Raw genomic sequence first — 25,606 nt, 5'->3', positions numbered from 1 at the left:
GCATATTCACAGATTTTCTGGCCACCTTTCTGATTTTTTTTTTTTTGAGACAGGATCTGGCTTTGTCACCCAGGCTGGAGTGCAGTGGCACGATCTTGGCTCCCTGCAACCTCCACCTCCTGGACTCAAGCAGTGCACCCACCACAGCCTCCTAAGTAGCTGGGACTACAGGTGCACACCACCACACCTGGCTAATTTATGTTTTTTATAGAGACCGGGTTTCACCATGTTGCCCAGACTGGTCTCAAATTCCTGAGCTCAAGTGATCCACCTGCCTCGGCCTCCCAAAGTGCTGGGATTACAGGCATGAGCCACTGTGCCCGTCCCTTTCTGATTGTTTTCTCCTGCAAATCACCGGACCACTGCTTTACTATGTTTTCCAACTTAGGCCCTACCTTTCTCCCTCTACTTTTGGTTTAAAGTTCCCTTAATCTGATTGGATGATAATTTGGCCTGATTCCTTAAAGGCCCCTTCTAACCCTAAGATTTCATGACCAAAAAAAAAAAAGTATATGAGGGAATTAAACTGACAAGGGTTTCTAACATCAGAGGAGGGAAGAAGAGAAGGAGAAAGGAGGAGACAAATAGTGTGTAAAAACGTAGAAACTGCTCAGTCAGGGCTCACACCTATAATCCCAGCATTTTGGGAGGCTGAGATGGGTGGATCACCTGAGGTCAGGAGTCTGAGACTGGCCTGGCCAACATGGTAAAACCCCGTCTCCACTAAAAATACAAAAATTAGCCAGCCGTGGTGGTGGGTACCTGTAATCCCAGCTACTCATGTGGCTGAGGCAGGAGAATCACTTGAACTTGGGAAGCGGAGGTTGCAGTGAGCCGAGATCGTGCCATTGCACTCCAACCTGGGTGACAAGAGTGAGACTCTGTCTCAAAATAAAATAAAATAAACTCAGTCAACTCCATACAAAGGCAATGGTGAAGTGCTGGTCTTCGTGGCACCACAGGAGTGCACAGGCACGTCCCAGGGAAATTAATTTACTCATTGCTCAGAAACACTACAAGGAGAGAGGAGGATGGCAGGAGTGTTCAAAGCCTTTGTGACTTTGTCCATTTTATGCTCCTACTGGACTCTTAGACTCCACTGGAGCAGTGGGGACTAGAAAATGCTTGTGCAGTAGGACAGGTCATCTGTAGCCCACCCTTGTCTGCCACAGATTATCCATTGGGAGCTGCATGTGATTGCTGCTGGTAACCACAAACATGCAGGTTAATATTTTTCTTGCCCTGTTTCCTGCCAACCCTTCGTACTTACCTTTACCACTGATACTCCATTTCCTGCATATGCTGGCCAAAGTTTGTACTCACACAGTTTGTTGAAGCCAGTAGCCTGTAAGCCTTCCAGCTTTTCTCCCTCTAGGTCATAATATATAAACCTAGGACCAACAAAACTATGCAAACACTCACATCACTATCTTCATTATCTCTGCTGCTAGTATTTTTAAATAATTTTTATTAATACATAATAATTGTACATACTTACGGGTACATGTAATATTTTGATACATGCATACAATTTGTGATAACCAAATCAGGGTAATTAAGGTATCTATCACCTCACATATCATTTTTTGGTGTGTGTGTGTTGGGAACATTCCAAATCTTCTGTCTATTTTGAAATATCCAATAAATTATTGTTACCTATTATCATCCTACTGTGCTATCAAACATTAGAACTTACTTATTCTAACTATTTTTATACCCATTAACCTCACTTTTTTTTTTTTTTTTTTGAGACAGGATCTTGTTCTGTTGCCCAGGCTGGGCTGCAGTGGTGCGATCTCAGCTCACTGCAACCTCTGCCTCCCCGATTCAAGCGATTCTCGTGCCTTGAAAATCCCAAGTAGCTGGGATTACAGGCATGTGCCACAACGCCTGGCTAATTTTTGTATTTTTAGTAGAGACAGAGTTTCTCCTTGTTGGTGTCGAACTCCTGACCTCAGGTGAACCACTTGCCTCAGCCTCCCAAAGTGCTGGGATTACAGGCGTGAACCACTGCGCCCTGCCCAACCTCACTTTTTTTTTCTTTTTTCTTTTTTTTTTTTTGTGATGGAGTTTCGCTCTTGTTGCCCAGGCTGGGGTGCAATGGCACAATCTTGGCTGACTGCAACCTCCACCTCCCGGGTTTAAGCAATTCTCTTGCCTCAGCCTCCCAAGTAGCTGGGATTTCAGGCACTTGCTGCCGTGCCCAGCTAATTTTTGTATTTTTAGTAGAGACAAGGTTTTACCATGTTGGCCAGGCTGGTCTTGAACTCCTGACCTCAGGTTATCTGCCCGCCTCAGTCTCCCAAAGTGCTGGGATTACAGGCATGAGCCACCTCACCTGGCCCAACCTCACCTCTTAACCCCCCACTCCCTGCTACCCTTCCCAATCTCTGGAAGCCATCGTTCTACTCTCTGTCTTCATGCAATCAACTTTTTTAGCTCATGCATACAAGTGAGAATATGCAGTATTTATCTTTCTGTGCCTGACTTATTTTACTTAACACAATGTCCTCCAGTTCCATCTATGTTGCTGCAAGTGACAGAATTTTATTCTTTTTTATGACTGAATAATATTTCATTGTGTGTATATACCACATTTTATCCATTCATCCATTGATGGACACTTAGGCTGCTTCCATATCTTGGCTGTTGTGAATAATGCCACAATAAACGTGAGAGTGCAGTTATACTGATACTTCAATATACTGATTTCTTTTCTTTTGGATATATAACCAGCAATGGGCCTGCTGGATCATATGGTAGATCTATTTTTAGTTTCTCGAGGAGCTTCCATACTGTTTTCCGTGATGGCTGTACTAATTTATATTCCTGCCAGCAGTGTACAAGCATTCCCTTTTCTCTGCATCCTTGCCAGCATTTGTTATTTTTTGGCTTTTTGATAATTGCCATTTTAATTGGGGCGAGATTATTTAAAAATTTGCATTTCTCATGATTAGTGACATTGAGTATTTTTTCACATACCTGTTGGCCATGTGTATGTCTTCTTTTGAGAATGCCTATTCAAACCATTTGCCCATTTTTAAATCAGATAGTTTGGTTTTTTTGCTATTGAGTTGTTTGAGTTCCTTATATATTCTGGTTATTAATCCCTTATCAGATGGATAGTTTGCAAATATTTTCTCCCATTCTTTAGGTTGTCTCTTCACTCTGTTAATCATTTCCTTTGCTATGCAAAAGCTTTGTAGCTTGAGATAATCCCATTTGTCTATTTTTGCTTTTGTTGCCTATGCTTTTGAGGTCTTACTCAAAAAATCTTTGCCCAGACCAGTATCCTTGAAGCATTGTCCCAGTGATTTTTTTTAGTCATTTCATAGTTCAGGTCTTACATTTAAGTCTTTAATCCATTTTGATTTGTTTTTCTATATGGTGAGAGATAGGACTCTAGTTTCATTTTTCTGCTGCTATTATTTATAAATGAGAAATGTAATAACAGAAGTCTGTAAACATAAAAAGACTTCCCCCAAACTGAGCTTTTTTTGGCATTTTTATAGTGGAACCCAGTTTCTTCCTTAGAATAAGGAAGAGAAGACAAGGATTCTTCCCCTGAGATCACGCTAGCCTAACTGGCCAGTCAGTGATGCTGACAAGAGGGCAGACACTGGCTGCTGTAGTTGGAAAGCTGGAGGAAACAGATGGGTTTAGGGGTCATGAAGATGAGCATTTGGGTCACTGAGACCATCCTGACACCAGCTCCACCTTGGCATATACAGTACTCCCTTTGGCGTCATCTCTGGTTCCCAGAAAGCTTGAGAGTTAGAGGCTAAGTCAGCTCTTCTCTCAGCCTGACTTCTTTGTGAGACCCAGCTGCTTGCCTAATAGTGGCCAAACCCTATGGCTACAGTAGCAAATTCAGAGCCATGGGAGGGATCCACGCAAACCTGTCAAACAGGCAGAAGCTACACAGACCCATCCCACTTGACAGTCCAGTCTCTGTCCTGAACATCTAAAGCCCTTTCTAGTTAAGTTCGGGCCCCTCTCCCTGATCTCTTTCTTCCACACAGCTGAATTATTGTACATTCAGCTGCATTATAAAACCCTACTGGTTTAGGCCAGGTACCATGGTTCATACCTGTAATCCCAGCGCTTTGGGAGACTAAGGCAGGAGGATTGCTTGAGGCTAGGAGTTTGAGACCAGCCTGGGCAACATAGCGAGACCCTCTGAAAAAATAAAAATGTGCTGGGTGTGGTGTGGGTACCTGTAGTTCCAGCTACTCAGGAGGCTGAGGCGGGAGGATCACTTGAGACTATTTGCTCAAGGTTACATTGAGCTATGATCACACCACTGCACTCCAGCCTAGGCTACAGAGGGAACCCCTGTCTCTAAAAACAATAAAATCGTTTAAAATATAAAATAAAACCCTACTAGTTTTGAGTAATACTTGGTATGTACACCTGGCAATGTTTGCTGAACTGCTAGGGTGCAGTATGGGTAGTGGTAAAGTGTTAGGTCTCCGAAGGAGATTGCCTGGGTTTGAATCCTGGTTTTGCCACTTGCCAGCTATGTGACCATAGCAGCTACTTAACCTTACTAAGCCTTCATTTCTTCATTTTTCTTTTCTTTTTCTTTTTTGAGACAGGGTCCCGCTCTATCACCCAGGCTGGAGTGCAGTGGCTTGATCTTGGCTCACTGCAACCTCTGTCCTCTGGGCTCAAGCAGTCCTCCCACCTCAGCCTCCCAAGTAGCTGGGACCACAGGTGTGCAGCACCACGCCAGGCTATTTTTAGTAGAGACAGAGTCTGTTGCCCAGGCTGGGCTCACACTCCTGATCTCAAGTGATCTACTGGCCTTGGCCTCCCAAAGTGCTGAGATTACAGGTGTGAGCCACCGCACCTGGCCTCACTTTTTCATTTTAATGAGTATAATAATAATAATATGTACTCCATAGGATTGTTACCAGCACCAGTCCGTCTAAAAGACTTAGTACATGGTCTCATACCTCTTTAAATTTCTCTATAAATGGTAGGCACTAATGTTCATGTGCTAATAGGAAATATTACTCTCCTTGCCGCCAGTCCCCTCCCCAGTCTGTAGAAGGCAAATTGAGGCCCCAAAAAGTTCAGTGACATGAGCCAGATTGTGAAGCAAAACAACAGAGCAAAGATTGACATCTGGGAGGCCTGCTTCTTTGCTTAGTACCTGTTAGTCCCCACTATTTAGAGGTAGTTTTTCTTTTCTTTCTTACCTTTATACCAAACAAACCGTCTTTCTGAAGCTCCCATTGGTTCATTCTGCTACCTTCAACTGAGAATAATTGAGCACCTCTTATGTGAGAGCATCATGGCCAACCCTGGACAACCAGGAATTGACATAGAATCTGCCCTTATGAAGTTTGAGCTGTAGTGGTGACAAGTGCCAACAAATATTCACATCCACACATTGGAATCACAATCAGGGTTAAGGAGAACATGCCCCCAGCAGGAACAGCTCAGGCAAAGCCACGAGGCAAAGGAAGACTGCAGAACAGAAACATAGCCAGCATGACTATAGCAGAAGCCAGGGGAAAGAACAGGCAGTGGAACTGGAGGCACAGGCAGGATTCCTGGCATGCAAGGCTGTGTAAGAGAGTAATGAGAGGTCTTTGAAAGAGTTTAAATAATGAAATGTGCACTTTTAAAGATTGCCCAATCACTATGTGAAGGAAGAGAAATGCGGGTCAGAAGATGGCAGGGATGGGAATTGAGGTATTGGTGGATTGAACTAGGTTGGTGGCAATTGAGATAGAGAGAAGCAAATGGATTTGAGAGATATTTAGAAGGCAGACATGACAGAATGTATTGATTAATTAGGTGGTGGAGAAGGTGGTGAGAAACTGGTTTGGGATAAAAGATGATCAGTTTTATTTAGGACATGCTGACTTTAAGGCATCTGTGTAGCATTCTATGTAGGTGGTTGTATTTTTGTGCTCTGAAACTTGGAGGACAGGCCAGGTGCTTTTTTGTAGACCGGCCACTGATCCACTAAGACAGTTCTGCACGATTTGGCCCATTTTCTCTGACCCTGGGCTATCCCTGTTTGAAGATTCTAATGTTGTGTTTCCCTTTGGCTTTTCAGGACTCCAGCCAGGCAATTCCTCTGGTGGTGGAAAGCTGTATCCGGTTTATCAGCAGGCACGGTAAGCAGGATGACAGCCTTGTCCATATTTGTGCAAAGATTGGGAAGAACTTCCAGGAATTCTTTGTAGAGTAAGAATAGAGATTGACTTCCCATCCTGACATTCTCAGAAAAGGAATAAGTTCTTATTTGTCCACATAACTTTTGCGAACTCAGAATAGCCACACCTGGACATTGAAAGAAAGGCATCATGTTATTTTGACGCAAAATGCCTCAGCCACTTATCACACAGCATTTTTTTAGCTTGAGAGTAAGTTTGAAATTGCAGCTGTTATGTAAATATAGCTGCTATTACGTGGTAACAGTAGTTTCACCATTACTCACAGTCTTTGCAAGTGTGGGTATCTCCCACTGTACAGCCTGACCATTTTGTCACTTTCTGTACCAGACTAGTTTGAAAACATCTCCTTTCCCAATGTTGCAGTGATTCCTAATAATCAGTTTTTGTTCTGGTTTGGTCTTGCTGGATGCAGCATGGCCAAGAGTTGAGTTAGTAGCTGGTCTTAAAGCTGTATCCACCTTTTGAGAATCTGTAGAGGCAGGCTGCTTCTCAACCTAGGTGAAATCATACTCTCTTCTACTTGGATGAAGCTGAATCTTATAAACACCATTCCCCACCAGCTACTGGTCTTATTGGATGGAATTTAGCGATGAAAATAATTGCCAGAGAATTGATTTCCCAAGGATTAAGAGTGTTTAGAAAGGACAGAACTAGTGCTATGAAAATTTCTAGGAACTGGGCATCAGAAATTGTTTTTAGATGCTGTTCTTTCTGTGATAGGAAAAGGGGCAGAGTGACCTTTCTGGAGCTAAGGAGGTAGATAAAATATTGCTTGTCTAAATTCAGAGGCAGCTATTCTCTCTCCCTCTCCTTGCCTTTTTCTTTCCCTGTAAACTGGGGCATTGCTCAGGTCCATTTTTGGGATAGTAATTATTATAGCATGGTTACAATTGATCTCATTCTAATCAGCTATAATTTTTAAATCTTATCCCTATTCATTTAAAGTAACAGCATTGTATATCAGTATTGAACAGTCAACAGATTTATCAAGTCCCTGATCAATGCTGGGTACCATGCATTGCCATGTAGGAAAGCAGAAACAGGAATAATATACTGTTCCTGTCTTTAAGTGGTTTTATTTTGCAGTTGGGAGAAATAAGTAAGCAAGTGATAAGTTAAATAAAAAGAGATAAGCTGTGGTAATTCAGAATAGGAGTATGAGAAATTTCACAAGATAGTAATGATTAATAGTCAAACAGTTTGCAAAGATAAGTCCAAACTGAGTTCAGGGGAGGATGAATTATTTGTGCCTAAGAGACAATAGGAGAAAGAAAGTCTGAGTTACTGCTCATTCAGCATACATTTCATTCATTCAACAAATACATATTGGTTGCTTATCATATCCCAACAAAAAGATCCTGCCTTCATGAACCTTACATTCCACTGACAGGTGGATAAGCAAATGACCAATTGATCAGCCAGTAAATACAATATGTCAGGTATTGGTGAATGTCATGAAGATAAGTAAAGCAAGGTGAGGGGATGGAGAAGGAAGAGGGGACACTGTTTGAAGCTGGTTCAGAGAAAAGACTTCTCCTAAAGTGACATTAGGGCAGAGTTGTGAGGGAGTAAGCCTTGTGGATATCTGGGGAAGAGTATCTTGGGGAGCGGGAACAAGTGCAGAGAACCTTGCCACATGCAGGAAGCCAGCGTAACTGGAGCAGAGCGAGTGAAGAAGAAAGCGGCAGGAGATGAAGCTGGAAGCCAGACTCTTAGGGCTTAATGTGCTAGGATTGGATTTTATTCTGAGGGAGATGGGAAGCCCCTGGAGAATTTTGAACAGGCAGTCATCTTTTTAAAGTATCCTTGGCTGCTCTCTGGAGATAAGACTGTAAGAAGGAGACAGGAAACAACTGCAGTAGCCCAAGGAAGACATGATGGTGGCCTAGACCAGGGTGTTAGCTGTGGTATTTGCTGAAAAGTGGACAGGTTCCAGATATTGTGGTGTGAATGTACCTGTTTCTGCCCATTACAGGCACAGTGCATGAGGAGACAAAAATTTAGCACATTACTGTGGTGAGGCTCTGGGAAAACAGGCACATTTATATGTTGCTGATGGGAATGCAAACTGATACAACTCTTTTGGAAGGGAATTTGGCAGTATCTAACAAACTTCATATGCACTTACGATCCAGCAGATTCTAGGAATTCTAGGAATTTACTGTGAAGTTACATCTCCAGCAATACAAAGATGCATGCGCACAAGGTTATTTGTGACAGCATTGTTTGTAATTGCAAAATATTAGAAAGAACCTAAATGCCCATACATAGAGGAGTGGTTGAAAAAATTATGGGACATTCATTCAGTGGAGTACTACACAAGAATGGGGAAGATTTATATGAACTGATACGGAGAGATTCCCAGGATATGTTGTTAAGTGAAAAAAACAAAATGTGAAAGAGTCTGTATGGTGTAGAATACTACAGATGCTCCTCGGCCTCTGATGGGGTTACATAGAGATAAACCCATAAAAAGTTGAAAAGGTACTCAATATACTTAGCCTAGAGAACATCAGAGCTTAGCCTAGCCTGCCTTAAATATACTCAGAACACTTACATTGGCCTACAGTTGTGCAAAATCATCTGGCAACACTATATACTGTAGAGTATAGGTTGTTTACCTTGGTAATCACATGGCTGACTGGGAGCTGTGGCTCTCTGTTGCTGCCCAGCATTATAAGAGAATATCGTACTACATTTTGCTAGCCCAAGAAAAGATCAACATTGGAAGTATTTCTCCTGAATGCATATCATTTTTGTACCATCATAAAGTCAAGAAATCATAAGTCAAACTATTGTAAGTCAGACTATACATATAGATATTCTTTTGCATTTCATTACCTTTTATGTAAGAGAGAAGAAGATATAAGAATATCCGTGTATCTTCTCATTTCTGCAAAAAGAAATGCAGGAAGGATGAATCTAGAAACTAATATTTAATTGGCTACCTATAGGGGATGGATGGAAAAGAGGTGAAAAGACTGGGGCAATGGAAAATGGTAAGGAGTGGCGTTTCTCTTACCTTAGTGTAGTTTTGACTTTTAGAACAACATTAGTGTTTCCTGTACTCAAAAGATAAATAAGCCGGGTGCAGTGGCTCATGCCTGTAATCCAAGCACGTTGGGAAGCTGAGGCGGGCAGATCACTTGAGGCCAGGAGTTCAAGACCAGCCTGGCCAACATGGCGAAACCCTGTCTCTACTAAAAATACAAAAATATTAGCTGGGTGTGGTGTTGGGCACCTGTAATCCCATCTACTCGGGAGGCTGAGGCCCGAGAATCACTCAAACCCAGGAAGTGGAGGTTGTGATGAGATCACACCACTGCTCTCCAGCCTGAGTGATGGGGTAAGACCCTGTCTCAAAAAAAAAAAAAGATAAATAAATAAATAAAGGCAGGGTGTGGGTACAACCCAAAATGGAATGCAGACAGTAACATATAAACCTAACTGTATTACAAGTGAGTAACATAACCACAATGAAGAGAATAAGGAAGAAAATAACCTAAGTAATTTGTCTTGACTATAATATAAATCTAAAGATAAAAAGATCTCTAAACAAATATTTTACAGTAATTAGTAATTTTTTTATCACACAGATATGGATTAGCAATTCTAAAAATATTTTATATATATTCTAGGATCAAGCAAATAAATATATTGTGGATTTTTTAAAAATTGAGCACATAGTAGCTGCTCAAAAAACATCTGTTCCACTACATTGATTTTTCCCAAATAAGGACCTAAGGTATTCATGAACTCCCTAAAAAAACCACAGTAAAAATTTTTGTGTGTAGGCATTTAATGAGGATAGAGCTCATAACCTGTGTCAGTCTTGAAAGAGTCTGTGGCCCACTGAATCCTGGGGATTTTCACATCCTCATTTGTGGCCCACTGAATGCTGGGGATTTTTATATCCTCAAATCCCTTGGGAGGTAGACATTATAGTCCCCATTATATAGATGAGAAAGCTCAGTGGTGGGTGAGGGTGATTCAGGGAGGCTTAAAGGAAGAGAAGGGATTTGAGGAACAATTGAAACTGAATCATGATGGGAAAAATATATATATATATTTTCATGAGGAAGGGAGCAACGTAACGTGAACATGAGATGGCTGCTGTAGAAATCATTTAAAGAATTCTCCAGGAGAACAACTTTTGGCAGTGGTTGGATTCCGTGAACAATGGAAGGTTTTGTGCCATTTTAAATAACTTATCCAAGTCTGATGAGTTTTATACTTTCATGTTCGTGTGAACTGAGAAAAAATTTAAATGATCATGGATGTGTCACTTTGGTTATGCAAGGATTCACCTGCAGTATAATAAAAAGCCAACTGGTTTTTCTCTTTACTTTCTGGAAACCAGCCACTTATTAATGTTTCTGCTTCCTGAATCTAGAGATTCTGTCTGTTGAGCAAGAACACATAGTAGTCCCTCCAAAACATAAGTTCTCAAGAGGAAACAGAGACCAGACCTAAAGAGAGCTCTGTGTGTTCCAGGCCTGCTGCCTGATTTCCAATGAGCTCTCCTCTCATTTCTTCTTGTCCTGGACCCCCAGGCCAAGGCTACTTTTCCTTGGTGTTCTAACCTACCAAAAAGTATCAAGATGATGATGCTGTTTCAGGAATGTGTACAATGGCTTCACCAACTAGAACATAGTGAGTAGCCTGGTTTCCGAGATGACATTTGCTTATACCATGTTGTGACATGTGGCTGTTTCTCTCAAAGCACTTGTTGTTTACATACTATATTTAAACAACATTATCTGGCTTTTACATTGCATTTGTAACTAGTATTATAGTCCTGTTACACTGGTACTAATGATGTTTTAACGTTGCTTGCCACTCTGTGAGGAATATTCTGGAGATTCCTTTACAGGAGCAGACAACTTAAGGCCTATTACAAGGCAGGTAACTACATTTCCTCTGCTTACTTCTTAATGTTGTTTCAGTTGGATTCAGAATCTGTCCTGGCCTATGTGGTTTACCTCCAAAGGTCTAGCTGATAGAATTCATCTGCTTTAGAGATAAAAGCAGATGAGGCGCAAGAGGGTTTCTCAACTGAAGAAACCCTCTAACAGTGGGCAAAATGTAGCATTAGTCTCTTTTGTTTTCCTAAAATAAAACGTGAGATTTCTCCAGCATGTCAAGGTTTTTGAAGGATTGTGCCGTAACAGAGGGATTTTGACAAAATGCTTAAGATTGAGACCCAGGGATCCTGAGAAAAGCTGAGCGGTCCTAATGCAATCAGAGATGCTAGTCCAGTCCAACCCCTGGGGCTGGCACTGATGACACACTTGCTGGATTTCTCACCGGTTTTGCAGTTGTGTGTGTGGTGCTGTCTGTAAGCCATGTCCATGCTCAGACTGACCAATGTGGTTCCCAGCCTCTGCACTTGCACTCCGATAGGCTCCACAAGCCTGGTGTTGAGGACTGAGTATGATTGCAGCCACAAAGCCTGAGTTTGAGTCCTGGCCCTGGTTCTTACTTCCTGTATAACTTAAGGCTGGCTATCACTCATCAGTCCCCTCATCCAGAGAATAAGATTGTTGCCAACCTTTACCTTGTTGTGACATTATTACTTGTGAGGACCAAGTACTTTATTTGTGTGAAAGCATTGATTAGCAGCAGTTACTATGCCAGCATTTTTTTTTTCATGATTTGTTTTTCTCCTCTAACAAAACCAAGAAGTTCTTGTGCACATTATCGTAGTGTAACATTCATGCATGTTTGTCTTTAGAGTAAAGCTGTAGTCAGGAACCAGTGCTTAGCACAATGTCTGGCAATACTATCCACTGACTGATCACTTAATAGCAAGCTTGTTCAACCTGTGGCCCATGGGCTGCAGCACAAATTCGTAAACTTTCTTATAATATTACGGGATTTTGGGGGGATTTTTTCTTTCTCATCAGCTATCGTTAGAGTATTTTCTCTGTGGCCCAAGACAGTTTTTCTTCCAGTGTGGTCCAGGGAAGCCAAAAGATTGGACGCTCCTGACTTATAATTTCATGTCCACTCTTTTTCATAAGTATTGAAAGCATTGCCCCCTTGAACAATCAAACTATGTTAAAACAGCTAAAGCAATATTATAATCTCAGACCTTATGAAACTCCTGATGAGAACTGATGCCTTGACCCATTTCCCATTCTTTTTTTTTTTTTTTATTTGAGATAGGGTCCACTCTGTCACGCAGGCTGGAGGGCAGTGTATGATCATAGCTCATTGTAGCCTCTAACTGCCAAGTTCAAGTGAACCTCCTACCTCAGCCTCTTGAGTAGCTAGGACTACAGGCATGCTACAAGCACTGTGCCTGGCTACTTTCAAACATTTTTTAGAGACAGGGTCTCATTATGTTGCCCAGGCTAGTCTCAAACTCGCAGCCTCAAGCAGTCCTCCTGCCTCCGCTTCCTGAGTACATTTTTCTATTCTTGACCCTAGATGATTTTTAAAAAGTACCAATGGGTTACTTCCTTGCTTTACAGATGGGAACAGAGAGGCAAAGACAAGGGAAGGAATCTGCCTCATAGTTGCCCTGGAGTCAGAGGAGTCTCTAACATGGTGCTTTCTAATGAAAATGAATGCCTCGAAATTATTCCAGTGACTTTTCCAACATCCTTGCACCTATTTTTCTCCTTTGGCCTAAAGAAGAGAGACAGCGTGCTTAAATACACACTGGTTGGGGGAGATAGGTATTCAGCTAAGCTTGCCACTATGCTTGTGAATTTGCTTTTTCTTCTTGATCACTTTTCTGTGTATCGCCAGGACTACAGCATGAAGGAATTTTCCGGGTGTCAGGATCCCAGGTGGAAGTGAATGACATCAAAAATGCCTTTGAGAGAGGTAAGGAAACAGTCTTGAAGATAAAACCAAATATTTGCCAGCCCCCGGGGTATTGGCTCCACCCTTTCTTCCCTAAGAGGTCCCCAGAGGTCAGGAAGCCAGCTTGCCTGTCTCTTCAGAGGGTACCTGCTCTCTTGTACACATTCCCCTGTAGATATGCAGGGAAATACCAGGGCACATCCCAGTTTCCTTCTTCCTTCACAGCCCTACCCATCCTGCCTCTTTCATGCCGATGATCTGCCAAAACCCAAGAAGTTAACTATGATATCTGGGCGGTTTATGGCTTCATCTGGAACCCTTGGTGGCAGTTAATATCAAGGCTAATGCGCTTGTTCATTGTAGCCCATTTATTATTTTGTGGGCTATTAAGGTAATGGGCAAGCTTTGGCAATTTCCGTCACTGTAATGGATATATATAGTTTCAATTTGAGGTTGGCCCTATCATTAAATCTAATTACATCTGATATGAAATTTTCCATGGGGAGCTCTGGCGTGATTGTTCTGTAAGTAGGTGTTCTTGGTTGTAGGCCAGGAGACGTGAGAGCCAGTCTCAGGAGCTGGCCTTCTTGGCCTCATTTTTCTCCCCTCAGGGGCTCAGTCCCAGCCTGGTTTCATGATTCTTGTGAGAGACAGTTGCTGTGTCCCATCCTCAGCCCATAGGGACCATGTCCCTGAGCCAGGCTGGCACTAGAGAGTTTATAATGATGGACTCGTCTGCCGTGCTTTGGTCCTGGAGCCCCTGAAATGGAGCAGTCTTTGCTTTATCTGTTCCCTGGTCTATCCCACTCATGGCCACCATGCTGGGCAGAAAGCTGATGGATTGGGACCAGGACATACATGGTTCACCCCCTCCCCACCGCCTCTGTTTGTCCTGTGTGTTTTTGCCTCTCTCACTCTCTTTCCTTTTTGCGGGGGTTGCTTATCCTCAGGAGAGGATCCCCTGGCTGGGGACCAGAACGACCATGACATGGACTCCATAGCTGGTGTCCTGAAGCTTTACTTCCGGGGGCTGGAACACCCTCTCTTCCCCAAGGACATCTTTCATGACCTGATGGCCTGTGTCAGTAAGTACCATTCTGGCTTGAGATTGGCTTCTGGGCCACAGCACTGGTAGTAGGAGATAAAAAGTTTCCACAGGGTCTGTGTGTTCTCATAAGCTTTTCAATAAAGTTTTTCTTTTCCCCAGTGAAATTTCTCTTCATCCTCACTCCTTCATCCCCTGGTGGGAGGGGATCAAGGAAAGACTTTTCAATAAGAATCTAGGACCCTCAAGTCAGGACTCCTGGCTTTTTTTTTTTTTCCTTCTGATTCATCTCTGGGCTTTATCTTCTTTTAGTAAAGTACGTTTATTTTCAATTATGTATTTGAAGCTTATACATTAGTGCTTGTGCTTTTCAGGGTACAAGGGGGAAAAGCATAAGCGTTGCAAATATTTCATGCTTATTGCATTAAACAAGACATGGCTTACCTGCTAAATGTATTAATATGTGTTCTAGGAACAAAAAGCCCTCTGCACATTTAAAAGTAGTAATAGGATATTTTCCCAAAGAGAAAGATATGTTCTCTGCTTTATCCTCTTAGGAGTTCTCTGCCTCTTACTCTAAAATTTGGGTCTTGAAAAGCTATTCCTAGCCATTTGGTTTAGCTTGTGGTACTGGAACACCCTCTCATTTGTTTGCCAGGGAAAACAATCAATGGAAACTTGGATTAATACAGGTCAGCCTGGAACCAGGCCTTGTCTGAGTGATGGCTGCAGAGGCTGGAGGGAGTGGTGCCTTTGAATGGAGAAAAGATCCTTCTTCCTAGGTTGACCAGATCTTCATACCTACTGAGTTTCCAGTTTCACTCAGTATCTGCCCTGAGTACTTGTGCCTCTCTGTTATCCTGAGAAATTTCCAGGGCATTTGGGAAGCTGGCTTTCTGGTTTGTTTGTTGACTTCTGTTTATGGGAGTCTAGTGGAAGTGAGTTATGTGGGTGATTAAGAATGTGATTCCCTTGGGTCATGTCTTTGTGTCTTTTTCCAGGACTGGGCCTAGTTGAAGTATCTTAAGCTGAATTGGGATTGCCAAGATAGTAAAGATAGTTCAAGGTCCCTTGGCTGCCCAATTCTTCCCTGGAGATACACTCTTCCTCCTAATCCAGTACTTCCCATCTCTTTTTCATATAAAGGCACTCATAGAAAATGGCAGTGTTTACATGGTACACTGTGGAAGTGAGAGGCTGCCTATGATGGAGGACCTGTAATTGACCTGTAATTAACCTCTCCACAGCGCAAGAAAACCTTTCAGGTCTCCTTCCCAGTATCACTACATACCCAGGGGCCTGCTACCTCTTGCCTCAGACCACTTTTTACTCATTCGTAATGCAGATAAGGGAGGGGGAAGATAAGCCACACTTGTCCAGAGGATGAGATGGCACATATGGAGTGAGCAGGACAGGACTTGCACAGCCTCTCTTCCCACCAAGATGTAGGCCCTCTGAGGCTTTGTGTTGAGCAGTTATAGCAGGTTAGCGGCAGTTCCCTCTCTGTGGTTGTTTGAATAAGAGGGTGGTAGATGCTGTGGGGAACATTTCTAACCCCATTCCCTGTGCCCAAATCCAAATCCAAACTTGTTATTAATAACGAAATTACAACAACCTTAGTTCAGTTTAATTTTAATAATGTGTAATAATGAGTTTGGATTTGGATTTGGCATAGTTCCCTGTGCCCAAGAAGTATATACCTTACATCCTGCAATGGTAAATGTCTAGAACCCAGCAAGTGTCCTCTTCTAACAGCCCTACCCCAAGGAGCAACAGGGATGACTTCCTGTCACTGCACCAGTGCTGTGTGTGGGCTTGATCTGATGCTGTCTGTGTTGCCCCTGCTGGTAGTAGGTACTTCTGATCATTACTCTCTGGGATCTCAGTCATAGTGGAGGATAACACATGGCTTTCTTCTTTTCAGCAATGGACAACCTGCAGGAGAGAGCTCTGCACATCCGAAAAGTCCTGCTGGTCCTGCCTAAAACCACTCTGATTATCATGAGATACCTCTTTGCCTTCCTCAATCAGTGAGTAACCTTCCCAGTGAACAGCTGGATCAGGCTTTGGCTTGGGCTACTGGAAGTTCCTCTATGGACCTATGCCTATTCACCCAACCCAACAAAATATTTATTGAGCACTTACTGTGTGCTAGCCACAGTGCTAGACTTATTTAATACATTGTTAAATAAAAGATGAAAGCCTTGATATCATTTAGCTCCTGTTCCGGGGAAGGAAACAGACAATAACAGATATATCAGGTGGAATAAGTGCTTAGAAGAAAAATAAAAAAGAGTAAAGAAAGGGGGGAGAGTGCAGGGGTCTGAATGAAAGGAGGGAGAAGCACTGTAGTTGAGGTGGACAGCAGAGACCTGTCTGAGAAGACAGTGTACAAGCAGCAACCCAGAGGAGGGGAAAGCGTGCCATGGGGCCATTTAAAACGCCAGAGTCATGGTAGTAGCAAGTATGGATTTGGATTTGGGAAGCAATTAGAAGATTTTTTTTTTTTTTTTTTGAGACAAAGTCTCGCTCTATCTCCAGACTGGAGTACAGTAGAGCGATCTTGGCTCGCTGCAACCTCCGCCTCTTGGGTTCAAGCGATTCTGCCTCAGCCTCCTGAGTAGCTGGGACCACAGGCGTGTGCCACCACCCCCAGCTAATTTTTGTATTTTTAGTAGACACAGGGTTTCACCATGTTGGCCAGGATGGTCTTGATCTCTTGACCTCGTGATCCACCCGCCTCAGCCTCCCAAAGTGCTGGGATTACAGGCGTGAGCCACCATGCCTGGCATGTTATTACCTGATTTGTGTATTTTATTTTTTTTTAACCTGCCAACTGCTTTGTGGAGAAGTTACTGGAAAGGGTCATGAAGAGAAACAGGGAGACCCTATTCCGAGGTTACCGTCTGGTCTGGCCAGAGGTGTTAGTGGCTTAGTCTGGAGACTAGTGAGAACGGGTCAGGTTTGTGATACATTTTAAACATAGCGTTAACAGGATTTGCCCATGGATTATACATAGAATATGAAGAGAGAAATCCTAAATTGTTGGCATGAGCGACAGGGACATACGGAGGTTGTTTATGGAGTTGGAGAAGACAAGGTGTGGAGAAAGGGATCAAGGCAATGTGTTGATGTGGTCATGGTCATTTGAGGCACTTGTGAGATATCCAAATGGAGATTTTGAACAATTGGACCTAGGAATCCAACCCTTAAGGGAGAAACCAGCAGTGGAGCTGCCAGTGCGGGAGTTGCCCATGTACTGGTGGTATTTAGCTAATCACCCAGGGAACAGATGTGGCTACAACAAAGGTCTGAGGAGCAGAGGGACCACGGGCATGGATGGGGAATTTCTTGTCCAAGCAGCATGTCCTTGTGTGGAGCAAGCTTTGGAGTCCCCGCATGACAGGAAAGGCACCAAGCAAGGAAGTGATTCTTCCCCTCTGAGGCACCTCTGTCTTTTCACTTTGCTTTTGCTTCAGTTTGGCCCTCAACAGCCTAAACCAAAGGTTATACATGGGCACCCTGAGAGCCAGATAAAGCCAAAGATGGGTTCCCTTCAGGTGTCTGTTGTGTCTTGAAAACAATGAAATCATGCTTACATTTGGGGAAATTTCACTTTTTAAAAACACAGATTTCTAACTTCTTTTGAAAAATTATTAGATCTGGCGATACTGACTCTGCAGTCCCCGGTGGCAGCAATTCCCTGTGGAGTAAGAGCTGTGCCCCCTAGATGGGGTAGGCACTCCCCAATTCACCACAGCCCCCAGCCCTCCCCGTTGCCCCCCAGTCCCGAGGCTGAATTCAGTTGCTATTTATCATCACTCTTGCTTTGTGGTTCTCATAGAGAACAAAAATGTTTCTCTGGATCCATGAATCTATCAAAGTGGGGGAAACAAAAGGTAAACCAAGGGGCCAAGGTGTTTTCGCATGCATTTCTTTGTGAAAATGAAGAGCCTTCTTACAAGGTTAGTCTCTGCTTAAAAGGAGTACAACTTTAGAGACCATTTTATAAGTGTCAGTTTGCTTCCAAGTTCGTGGTCAACCTGGCCTTCTAGGTATCTGGGTTAGTGGCCCCAGCTTGAGACCTTTTCTGGGGCACCCAAACTATCATGTAGCCCCCTTGCTGGCTCTGCAGAGCTACAGAGGGTCCTTGTTCCCCAGCATCTCTTCGACGTGGTTATGTCTGCTCCATTCATTGGCCAGGCCCTGACTCAGCACCACCACTGCCTTTGGGTTGAACACCCCAATGAGTCACACAGCGTGTTCACGTGCAGCCTGGAAACTGCTAATTACTTTCGAGTTAGTCCCTTCAAGGCTACCAGTCATTGTCTCCCCTCGGAGACCAATACCTGCCCTCAACATGAGCCTAGTCTGTGCCCCCAGAGCAAGGAGCATGAGCTAGGTGAGCAAATGGGGATGAGGGGAAAACAGGGAGGGCTGGGGGACTGTGTGTGAAAGTACAATGGGGAAAAACAATAGAATAAACATCCATGCAGAGTTGCTGCTTTCAGAGATGGCAGTCGCTGTTGAAGACAGCATAGGAATTGCACCAATTCAAATTATTTATTTTGTTTTGCTTTTATTGGGTTTTTTTTCTGATTGAAATGAGATCGATTTGCTCATCAAAACATTTAAAAAATGCAGCATTAATAATGAAAGTGTTTTCTAAAATAATAAATAGAATGCAGGACACACATGATAAAGCAGACCACCTCCACAGGAAGACAACAGCCGACAGGCGTGCACTTCCAGACAGGGATAGCAATAGTTGGCAGGTAGCTCCCGATGCAGACTCTGCCTGGGCCCAGACCATCAGGACCCTTTTTCTTCATTGCTGTGAGTCCTGGATGTATGTGTACTTTATTCTGGCTACGGTTTGTTCTTGGATTGGACACACTGTCAATCTCAAGGAACCAAAAAAGCTAATATCTCAGTTTCTGTGGGTCTGGAATCCAAGTATAGCTTAGCAGGGGCCCTCTGGAGAGGTAATTGCATATCATAAAAAAGTTAAAAATCCAGAAAAGTGCATGCTAAAAAGTAAGTTTCCCACACTAATCCTGGCGCCCCCAAAAAGCCTCTGTTCCTAACCACAATGCTGAACCTTTTTGTGAAACACAAAAGATGACTTCAAATCAATTAGGAGAATTCACTAATAACATGAACTGAAACTGTAGAAATACAGTAGACCTCTTTGAGGACATAACATGAGTGAATATAAGTCGACACCAAAAATTTTAAAGCAGGGAGTTGTTACTAGTTGTTACCCATTTTAGATATTTCTTTATTTTTGTTGTTGTTGTTGTTGTTTGTTTTTTTGTTTGTTTGTTTTTGAGATGGAGTTTTGCTCTTGTCCCCCAAGCTGGAGTGCTGGAGTGCAATGGCGCAATCTCTGCTCATGGCAACCTCTGCCTCCCGGGTTCAAGCGATTCTCCTGCCTCAGTCTCCTGAGTAGCTGGGATTACAGGCACACACCACCATGCCCAACTAATTTTTTTGTATTTTTAGTAGAGACAGGGTTTCTCCATGTTGGCCAAGCTGGTCTCAAACTCCTGACCTCAGGTGATCCACCTGCCTCGGCCTCCCAAAGTGCTGGGATTACAGGCGTGAGCCTGTAATTACACCACACCTGGCCTAGATATTTCTTTAAAAATAAAAATCCAGTTTTTTATACTCTCACACTAGACACAGCCTTCAGGGACTTCAAAGATTATTAACACCATGACATTTTACACAAAACTGTGTGCATTTATATGTGCATATACATGAATTTTTCTGGGGAGAGAATCCCTAGTTTTTGTCAAGTTATTGAAGGAACTTGTGTCCCCTAAATAGTTAAGAACCACTGCTTTAAGCCGGGCGCAGTAGCTCACACCTGTAATCCCAGCAAGTTGGGAGTTCAAGGCGGGTGGATCACCTGAGGTCAGGAGTTTGAGACCAGCCTGGCCAACATGGTGAAACCCTCTCTCTACTAAAAATACAAAAATTGGCCAGGCACAGTGGCGCACGCTGAGGCAGGAGAATCACTTGAACCTGGGAGTCGGAGGCTACAGTGAGCCAAGATCGTGTCACTGCACTCCAGCCTGGCGACAGAGTGAGACTGTCTCAAAAAAAAAAAACAAAAAACAAACGAAAACACTGCTTCAGCCCCTAAACTTAGAACCACTGTATATTGGAAAAGAAAAATGGATTTTAGTCTATATTTTGATGGGAGTAAGAAAATAGACCTAGATTCATGAGATCACAGTCCACGAAGATGTGTCCTCTTCAAGCTCCTGGTCATTGTAGCCACCTATGAATTGGACAGTCCTTACCTTAGCAGGCTTCCCAACATTTTTCATCTTTCACAGAGCTTTGACTCAGGACTCTCAGGACTAGAGTTTGTTTCCCTTTGACCATCAGGCTTCCCAGACACTACTGGTTTTTTTATGTTACCAAAACATTGTCAGATCACTCTAAAGGATCAAGGCCTTCCTCCTCTTTGTCCCTCCATGACACCAGGAACTGGCCAGGCTTGGATTAGCTACAGCTTAAGACTGTGGCACCTCACGCCTCAGTTGTACGCACTGAGGTTACCAAGGTGATTATCGCTCCTGTCTCTCCCCAGTTTTAATTTGACTAGGAAATAGACTTAGAAACTTCCCCCCGTCTTTTCTAAATCTCTGCTCTCTTTGAACTCAGGATCCAGGGAAGGATTATACACTTTTAAGAACTCCTGTGAAGCAGTCCAATGAAATTTGTAACCTCCCCCATTGCTGGCCTCTCTGCATTTGATTCTAGGCCCTAGAAACAGTGATTCCCAACTCTTTCTTCCCATCACGTCCATAATACCACTCTTCAAGTCCTTCAGTGATTCACAAATGGACAGGGGCTACATCTCCAGGAGGGGAGAGAACCATTGAGTCAGAGGAAATGGACTTTGTAATGTGAGACTGGATGAGGGGTACACTACAGAAACAAACTCTTCAATCATTTCTGAAGAACAGCTACTCAGATGGAGAAAGCTGAGTCTCAGGCCTCTAGTTTCCCAACAGAGGATCTTTGGTTCCTTCTCAGAATCAAATCCTGCCGATGCCCATAAGGGAGACTCCTCAGCAGAGCTCACAGCTCTGCAGACTGTGTTGGGGAGGTATCCAGAGCTGGCCCAGCCCTCAATGCCTGGATGGGCAAGACCCAATGGGACTCATCAGGTGCAATGGCTCATTGAAGACCTTGGGTCCTTGGCCAAGGTTGGAGGTGTGGCTGGAACAGCTGCTGGCTGAGAAAGGGAGAGTTCCCAGAATAAATAAATACCCGAGAATGAAGTCAGCCTGCATCCAAAGGAAGCCCGAGCAGAAGCCAAATGGCATGCTGACCTTTTCCTGAATAAATCCTGAATGTAATAATATAGAAGGAGATTATGAACATGAAAAACAGTTGCATTCGCTGTTCTAGGAAGAAATTCACTGGCTTGGTGGAATACAACAGCTAATCAGTTGGCTATTTTTTAGTAAGTCTAGAAGCTAGAAAGGAATATCCCTAATAATTTGATTATTTTGTTATGCAAGAAGGTACACAATGCACAGTGCCTGTGCCTCTGACCATATATTTACCAGGGCAGCCTGAGGGTCCCTGTCTGCCCTGGCAGCTTAGTGTGTTGGTGTGTAGGAGCCATATTCAGCTCTGCAGAGTGACATGTTCTCAAGGTCATGTGGCTTTTGGTAGATAAGATCCGAAGATAGGGATGAGGACGGGGTGGTAAGTAGAATTCGAAATGGGAGCTGGAAAGAGAGAAGGGGTCAGAGCTGCAAACTAGCTACCTCTAGTTTGCTTTTCCTGAACTCCTGAATGACCGTTCTGGTGGTTACTCTTCTCCCCAGCTTACTTTCTGGAAAGCTTCTGACACCCAGAAAGGCAGGTGGCAATTTGTGGACCTTCTGCTTTTGCTCTTGGCAGCGCCTCCTGTGATTGTGTTTTCTGGGCACTCATGCGAGAGCTTTCCAGCTTACCCCCTTTCCCTTCTCCTCCAGTTTATCACAGTTCAGTGAAGAGAACATGATGGACCCCTACAACCTCGCCATCTGCTTCGGGCCCTCGCTGATGTCAGTGCCGGAGGGCCACGACCAGGTGTCCTGCCAAGCCCACGTGAATGAGCTGATCAAAACCATCATCATCCAGCATGAGAACATCTTCCCAAGCCCCAGGGAGCTGGAGGGCCCTGTCTACAGCAGAGGAGGAAGCATGGAGGATTACTGGTAGGGGGCTTGGGACGGGAGGAGGGGAGGGATTCACTAGCACACACTGGCATGGGAGCCAGATGGCCACACGAAAACCAAAGGGAAACACCCAGATCCTCCCAACTCCTCACTCCCAGGCTGCCAGGGTCTGGGGTTGGTATAGGCAGCCCCCACCTCGGCCCCACCCACAGACTAAATGCCACTTCTTGCCACCTCCCTTTTTGATGAGTTCTGAGTGGCAAGGGACTATATTGACAACATTAATTGTGATACTAATCTCTAAGAAAGGACTTTTTATAAAGTTGCATGTTTATTAATCAACAGTGTCTCTCGGGCTTCTACTCTGCTGTGTATTGTGAGAAAAACCATCCTGGGTCCCAGGGTATTGCCTTCTTATTGGGAAGAGTTTAGATAAAAGGCATATATTCCTGACTGAGTTTGTAAGCTGGCACTTCAGAATGATTTTAGAAATTTGTGAAGAGAAAGAAGGGTCAGCCTTGTTTTTGGCAGGTTAGGGATGGTCCTCCCCTGAAGCAGCATTCCATTCTGTGGGGCCAGGTTTTCCATGACCTCGCTTCGGAACAGAGATCTAAAAGGAATCCCTGGGATATATCTTTGCTAGACCCCTCTGTTAGACAAAGAACAAATCACTATTTCCATTTTATGGATGAAGTCGCTGCAACCCAGAAAGCCCAGTGACAGTATTTTAGTCCACTTTAGTGATGAGAATTTAACCCCAATCTCATCTCTTAGTACAGGATACAGTCCGTTACCCCATGCTGCCTGCCATGGTACCATTTATAGTGTCATTTTTTTACTAAACACAAAGACAACTGCCTCTCTCTTTTAATCCCTAACGTCCCTACCTCCCCCCTCCTCCTCCCCCTCCCTTCTTCCCCTAAATAGTGTTTCAGCCTGAGCTGAAAGCACAAGCCAGCCCAAATCGGATTCCGTCTGAATTCAACATCTGGAACCAATTCGGCCAGCCCCATTGCTATCGACTGAGGTAGGGGAGGACAGGGGAGGTTGTTTACTTAATTAGAGGCCAATTGGGCCACACTTCTCCCTGACCCCCACAGAGCATCCTCTTGCCCAAAGAGTGAAGAACATGGCATTTGTGTTCTGTGAACATAGTAATATCAGTGACATCCCTGGGTTCATCCCTCTCTGCTGTACTGCAGATTTCAGTGTCTGGGTCCAAGCTGGAGGAACCTATGCTGGCCAGCTGGGAGAGAAAGCTTTTTGTCACCGACAGATGGTTGGTGGTGACTGGGGAGGTTGTTGGTCACTTTAGGTCTCAGCCTACTGGATGATGAGCTCCAGGGAGCTGTCCTTGTGCATGTGACTTAGAGCTTTGGTTTTTCCCCTTGCATGAGTGGTGGCAAGCTGTAGAATAGCATTTCCTTCCTTCTAAAATCAGGCAGAACCTCCACCCTCACTTCTGAAACATCAAACCACTGCAGGCTCTGTTCCAGTGCCCAGGGCACAGAGACCCCTACAGCCCTGGCCCCTGAGTCCCAGCCCAGTGGGACAGAGTCCTGGAGGGGTGTGGCTCAAGGGCACAGACAGGCAGGTGCCTTCCTCCAGTTTTCCTCCAAGGTGTTCTCCCAACCTACCCACCTATTTCTTGTGCACTCAACATTTATTAGCAGCCTCTGGAAAAACCACAAGATTAGTCAGGGAACATTACTACCACAGACTGGGTGGGAGGCCAGAAGCACCTGAGGAATAAGAGTCGGCGACCTTGGGTTGAGAGGGACCTTTCAACCACTGGATTCACACCCACCTGGAAGGCTCATGGCCCCTCCTCTCCCTTCTTTGGGAAGTGAGAGAAGTGCCAGCCCTGGGAGCTAAGGCGGTGAAGGAGGTGAGTGAGGGTGGTAGAAGGGGAGATAGAGCACTAAGAAGAGAATGGAGAATGGTCAGGAGACCCAAACAGCCATGGAAAGGAGAGCGCCAGGCCACATGGCCTCCCCACAGCTGTGGAGAGGAGAGACAAATCCATTTCACCACGCTTTCCGGTCCTGAAACTAGAACCCAGTTTTCTAGGACTACCTGTTGGGCGGTATGGTGGGCTGTTCCTGAGACCTCAGGTATTTTTGGGCCTGGGTGGGTGCACAAGGGCAAAGGCTGGGGATGGGGTGTGTTTCGAGAGAAGCATAGGATTTTAGGGCTAGAAGAGACCTCAGAAAGCATCCTCTTGCCTTTCTCATAAAGCAGTGGTTTTCAAAGTGAGGTCCCTGGATCAACAGCATCTGTGTCACAAAGGACTGGTTAGAAATGCACATTATTTGGCTCCACGAAGACCCAGTGACACAGAAACTCTGAGGGTGGGGCAGTGTTTTTTAACAAGCCTTCCATGGCTCCCTGAAGTTTGGAACTATTGCCTTACTGGCTGGCCATGTAAATAAACTTGAAGCCCTGAGGGAAAGTTTGTCTTTGAACCTCTGCCCCGCCACCCCTAGCACCTCAAGGGTTTCCAGAACATCACAAAATTCATCAGATTCATCAGATGGTTTTTAGTCCTAGAAAACAATGAGAAATTGTGCCTACATTTTTTGACAAAGAAGAATCTCCATTTATATTCTTCTAGAATGTTCTCTGGAGCCTGAGAAACCTCCTTAGAAGTGACTTGCTCTACACAGGACGAGTTCTGAACTGGTCACCCAGTCTTTGAGGAACTTCCCAGGAGTGTAGGATCCATCTCATGGGGAAAGAGGCTGGAGGGTTCCAAGGTGGAAACTGTACGGCCAGGCTGCCGGGCTGAATGGGTGATGGTGCTTTCACACAACTGCCTGGAAAGCCTCACCTGTTACTGCCTACTACCAGAGGAAGAACTTTAGAAATGAACAGTTTCTCTGCTTTTCAGGAAGTAAGGACTTCCTGGTGCCCATCCTCATGAATTTTGAAGTCCATGAGCCAGGAGATCAGGAATAGAAATGACTTTCCTAGTAACCTGCCTATCCTTTCTCGATTCCTTACACTGGATGATTTTTTTTTTTTTTTAAGACAAGATCTTGCTCTGTCACCCAGGCCAGAGTGCAGTGGCACGATTATGGCTCACTGCAGCCTCGACCTCCCAGACTCAAGCAATCCTCCCACGTCAGCCTCCAGAGTAGCTAGAACCACAGCATGAACACTGGCTTTTTTTTTTTTTTTCTTTTTTTGTAGAGACAGGATCTTACTAAGTTGCCCAGACTGGTCCCAAACTCCTAGACTCAAATGATCCTCCCAAAGTGGTGGGATTACAAGCGTGAGCCACTGTGCCTGACCTACCCTGAATGATTTTAAATTTCATGAATTATTTCAAGAATTTGACCCAGCTTCTATCCCCTGCCCTC

General features: G+C 44.2%; 1 protein-coding gene across 7 annotated transcripts in view; it reads left to right on the top strand.

The window, feature by feature from the left end:
- The window catches only part of SRGAP2 (SLIT-ROBO Rho GTPase activating protein 2), a 261,388-nt gene that overhangs the window by 221,054 nt on the left and 14,728 nt on the right, over positions 1–25,606 (top strand). For all 7 annotated transcript variants that reach the window (XM_030935181.1, XM_010362493.2, XM_030935183.1 and 4 more), the window contains 5 exons: positions 6,074–6,134; positions 12,951–13,028; positions 13,958–14,092; positions 15,977–16,082; positions 22,059–22,283. In XM_030935181.1, the coding sequence (XP_030791041.1) occupies positions 6,074–6,134; positions 12,951–13,028; positions 13,958–14,092; positions 15,977–16,082; positions 22,059–22,283 (605 nt within the window). The remainder of the gene's footprint in view (positions 1–6,073; positions 6,135–12,950; positions 13,029–13,957; positions 14,093–15,976; positions 16,083–22,058; positions 22,284–25,606) is intronic.

Source organism: Rhinopithecus roxellana, chromosome 8, assembly GCF_007565055.1.
Source record: "Rhinopithecus roxellana isolate Shanxi Qingling chromosome 8, ASM756505v1, whole genome shotgun sequence".
Classification (NCBI taxonomy): Eukaryota; Metazoa; Chordata; class Mammalia; order Primates; family Cercopithecidae; genus Rhinopithecus; species Rhinopithecus roxellana.
Note: the sequence above shows the minus strand (reverse complement) of the source record. Positions and strands in the feature narration are given on the sequence as shown.